The sequence below is a fragment of the Oncorhynchus masou genome, chromosome 2, assembly GCF_036934945.1.
Source record: "Oncorhynchus masou masou isolate Uvic2021 chromosome 2, UVic_Omas_1.1, whole genome shotgun sequence".
Lineage (NCBI taxonomy): Eukaryota > Metazoa > Chordata > Actinopteri > Salmoniformes > Salmonidae > Oncorhynchus > Oncorhynchus masou.
The window spans coordinates 17,641,904-17,646,903 of NC_088213.1; the positions used below are offsets into that span (position 1 = coordinate 17,641,904).

The 5,000-nt window shown below is 45.3% G+C and overlaps 1 protein-coding gene across 1 annotated transcript in view; it reads left to right on the top strand.

Moving 5' to 3' along the window:
* The window catches only part of il16 (interleukin 16), a 27,939-nt gene extending 25,930 nt beyond the window's left edge, over positions 1-2,009 (top strand). The window contains exon 15 of the mRNA XM_064984386.1: positions 1,966-2,009. Within this exon, the coding sequence (XP_064840458.1) occupies positions 1,966-2,009 (44 nt within the window). The remainder of the gene's footprint in view (positions 1-1,965) is intronic.
* The last annotated feature ends 2,991 nt before the right edge of the window (positions 2,010-5,000 follow it).

Genomic DNA, 5,000 nt, shown 5'->3' on the forward strand with positions numbered 1-5,000 from the left:
AACCCCTAACCCTTAACCTAACCTTAACCCAACTTAACCCTACTCTAACCCTACCCTAATTTGAACCCTAAACCTAACCCCTAACCCTTAACCTAACCTTAACCCTAAACTTAACCCTAATTCTAACCCTACCCTAATTTTAACCCTAAACCTAACCCCTAACCCTTAACCTAACCTTAACCCTAAACTTAACCCTAATTCTAACCCTACCCTAATTTTAACCCTAAACCTAACCCCTAAGCCTTAACCTAACCTTAACCCTAAACTTAACCCTAATTCTAACCCTACCCTAATTTTAACCCTAAACCTAACCCCTAACCCTTAACCTAACCTTAACCCTAAACTTAACCCTAATTCTAACCCTACCCTAATTTTAACCCTAAACCTAACCCCTAACCCTTAACCTAACCTTAACCTAACCTTAACCCTAATTCTAACCCTACCCTAATTTTAACCCTAAACTTAACCCTAATTCTAACCCTACCCTAATTTGAACCCTAAACCTAACCCTAATTCTAACCCTACCCTAATTTGAACCCTAAACCTAACCCCTAAGCCTTAACCTAACCTTAACCCTAATTCTAACCCTACCCTAATTTTAACCCTAAACTTGACCCTAATTCTAACCCTACCCTAATTTGAACCCTAAACCTAACCCCTAACCCTTAACCTAACCTTAACCTAACCTTAACCCTAATTCTAACCCTACCCTAATTTTAACCCTAAACTTAACCCTAATTCTAACCCTACCCTAATTTGAACCCTAAACCTAACCCCTAAGCCTTAACCTAACCTTAACCCTAATTCTAACCCTACCCTAATTTTAACCCTAAACTTAACCCTAATTCTAACCCTACCCTAATTTTAACCCTAAACTTAACCCTAATTCTAACCCTACCCTAATTTTAACCCTAAACCTAACCCCTAAGCCTAAAGCAGACATTTTCCTTGTGGGGAATTGTCCTTGTTTTACTTTAGTAAAACCAAAAACACACACAAAAGTGTTAACTTTGGCATCTATTTTAGATTTGGTTTTATGTTTAGTCTTAAAATACCTTTTAGTCACATTTTAGTCATTTCATTCTTCATTAGTTTTAGTTATTATCAGTCGTCTAAAACTCTGGACAGTTTTAGTCACAGCCATTTTAGTCACATAATAGAAAAAATAATCTATAAAAAGAATGAATATTTAAGCTACTTCTAACTTCCATCATGTACTCATTCAGATAGCCTTGTCCAACTAGACCTACTGATCCCCTCGTATACCTTAGCTGGCAACATTTATATTGTGACAGATTGTAACCAATGCCTGACATAATTCATCATAGAGGATATAAAGCCTTGGCGAGATGTTCAATCATTTACGGCTCTGATTTTCTCCACATCATAACCGTCAAGGGGGGTAAATAAAAGCCTTTTCTTTAGAAAGGGGAGAATTTGACCTCTCCAAAGATGTCAGAACTATAACTGTACTCCTAACATTCAAGAAATAGCATTTGTTTTCCCCATAGGAAAACAGCCACCCCAAGAATGGTACCAGAGCGGCAACACAGATTCATAACTAACAATATAGACTGATGTGATCAGAGTAAAAATAGCCTACATGAAAGTAAGAGAGAGTAAGCATGATTGTGTCTAGTTGAGTTTGGTTACAAGTCCAGTGTCCTGGCTTCGCATCAGATTGACGAGCGACTGATGTGACCACTGGGAGCTGTGTGAGAGAGCCGGGCAGATCAGCTCAATCCGTCCACACAACTGAAAAATATTCTGCATGCTTCTGATTGGAAATAAACAGATGAAAAGGAGCTTGATGTCAAATGAAATGTCCATTAGTCTCACGTGGAATTCTTGTCTCACGTTACATTTTAGTCAACAAAAATGAAAAGTGTTTTTCGATGAAATGAAACACACACACACAAACTCTTTTCTCTCTCACTTTGTCTCTGTCTTTCCCTATCTGTGTAGTGGTGGTACATTCCCTGATGACGATGGTTCTCGTCAGGAGGTGAAGAACAGTCTGTTTGTAGGGGGAGAGTGAGAACAGGGGCATGCCCATTCCTGACAACTGTATCTGGGGTCCCGGGGGACCGACCTCAATGGGAGGACCTGCCTCGAGGAGTGTGAGTGTTGGAAACAGAGAGACAGAGACAGAAAACAGAAAACAGAGAGACACTGTGTGTTTCTCTCCCTATTCTCTCCTCTTCTGTCTGTTAATTTCTTGTTCTCTTATCTCCCTTCCCCTCCTCCCCTCTTCTTGTCCTTCTCTTCCTCCTCCTCCTTGTCCTTCTCCTTCTCCTCCTTCTCCTTCTCCTTCTCCTCCTCTCCTTTCCTTCTCCTTCTCCTTCTCCTCCTCTCCTTTCCTTCTCCTTCTCCTTCTCCTCCTTCTCCTTCTCTTCCTTCTCATTCTCCTTCTCCTCCTTGTCCTTCTCCTCCTTCTCCTCCTTCTCCTCCTCTCCTTTCCTTCTCCTTCTCCTTCTCGTCCTTCTCCTTCTCCTTCCCCTTCTCCTCCTTCTCCTTCTCCTTCTCCCTTCTCCTTCTCCTTCTCCTTTCCTTCTCCTTCTCCTTCTCCTTCTCCCCTTCTCCCTTCTCCTTCTCCTTCTCTCCTTTCCTCTCCTTTCCTCGTACCTCTCCTCATTCACATTTTACCCTGAAATGAACCCTTCAACTTTTTCCCTTTTCAGCGTTTTATGTGCTTGGCCAGACAGAAAGTATGATTAAAAGTATGATGTCTCAACTTGTGCATATCTGACATTCTTTTATTGTCTGGGTGAAAGAAACCCTGTCATCCATCATCTGTCTCAGTTCTACATGATATGCTGTATGGAGAAAAGATTATCATTTGCAACCACATGTGAACTTTTTGCATAGTGTTGCAAAATGGTCCCAAGATGCAGTCGTTATCCAATATCCGATAGCACAGAGCCTTGTCTGTGCTGAAAGAGATGACGATGTCCCCTCCGGCACACTTGGGAAACATCGCAAAGCACCCATGATCTTGTCTACGTCCCAAATAGCACCCTATTCCCTACCTGGTGCCCTACTTCTGGTCTTTCTGACTCTCTGTATGTCTGTGCTGCAGTGACTTCCCTATCCGCGGCATGCAGATCTACGACGGGCCCATCAACGTGCAGAACTGCACCTTCAGAAAATACATTGCCCTGGACGGTAGACACACCAGCGCCGCTTCAGACTCAACAACTCCTGGCAGAGCTGCCCTAGTACCAACAACGTCACTGACATCACCTTCGACCACGTGCCTGTGAGTGAGTGTGTGAGTGAGTGAGTGAGTGAGTGAGTGAGTGAGTGAGTGAGTGAGTGAGTGGTGGTGGTGGTGGTGGTGGTGGTGAGTGAGTGAGTGTGTGTGTGTGTTTGCCCTAACAACAACGTCACTGACATCACCTTCGACCACGTGCCTGTGAGTGAGTGAGTGAGTGAGTGAGTGGGAGTGAGTGAGTGAGTGTGAGTGTGAGTGTGTGTGTGTGTGTGTGTGTGTGTGTGTGTGTGTGTGTGTGTGTGTGTGTGTGTGTGTGTGTGTGTGTGTGTGTGTGTGTTTGCCCTAATAACAACGTCACTGACATCACCTTCGACTCGTGCCTGTGAGTGAGTGTGTGAGTGAGTGTGTGAGTGTGTGAGTGAGTGAGTGGTGGTGGTGGTGAGGTGGAGGAGTGAGGGAGTGTGTGTGTGTGTGTTTGCCTAACAACAACGTCACTGACATCACCTTCGACCACGTGCCTGTGAGTGAGTGAGTGAGTGAGTGAGTGAGTGAGTGAGTGAGTGAGTGAGTGAGTGTGTGTGTGTGTGTGTGTGTGTGTGTGTGTGTGTGTTTGCCCTAACAACAACGTCACTGACATCACCTTCGACCACGTGCCTGTGAGTGAGTGTGTGAGTGAGTGAGTGTGTGAGTGAGTGAGTGAGTGAGTGAGTGAGTGAGTGAGTGAGTGAGTGTGGGGGAGGGTGTATCACGCTGATGAGCATTTACCTGTACACATGATGGAAGTTTGGGTGTATTGTGTGTGTGTGTGTGTTTGCCCTAAAGTGGAGCTGCAGATTTTGGGCATGAGCTGTCAAGATGGATTATGGGTAATGTAGTGCCATAAGCACGGTCTTACAGGGGAGACATGCTGCTCTTTCTCACCTCCATGACACCCCTTCCTCCCCATCTCCTCTCCTTCCCTCTCCCCCTCTCTTCTCTCTACCCCTCACCCCTTCTCCCCCTTCCTCCCCAACTACCCCTGCTCTTCTTATCAGATAACGTCCCGGGTGCTTTTTCGGCGAGCCGGCCCATGGTTTAACAAGATGCAAATGGACGGTGACAAGACCACGATATTCCTGACGCAGAGACGGCTTGGTCAGTGAGTACCCTGGAGCCTTCCTGGTCAAAGAGGACAACTGGTTACTGAGGACACCCTGACTGTATTGACGTGCCTGACTGAGGGCTGCCATCTGTAGTGCATTATGCACAGGTTGGTATGTACACACCATGCAGGCTGAAGGAAGCATGTATGTACACACACACACACACACACACACACACACACACACACACACACACACACACACACACACACACACCGTATCTTATACAAACACATACACACATGGGTACACAGTATGTATGTACACACATTCTTTAAAAATAAATGTTGGTTTTTGTGCAGTGTGACCTCGTTTCCCTCATTTCACTCACTTTCTAATGTCTTCCAGATTAGTGAACATGTTCCTAGTCACACACACAGTGTGTGTGTTTGTGTGTGTGCTGGGTGTCTGTATGCGTTTGTGAATTAATGTGTGTGTGGTCCCTCAGATCTACATACAGACACGTAACCCTGCCAGTCTGAACATGCAGATGGTAAAGGATGAGTACCCTGACAGACCCCTGACACTAGAGGGCGCTCTGGGCAAGAGGAAGCACTACCAGCAGTTCCAGCCCGTGGTCACCCTGGGTAAGGGCTACACTGTACACTGGGACCAGGCTGCTCCTGCAGAGATCACTGTGTGGC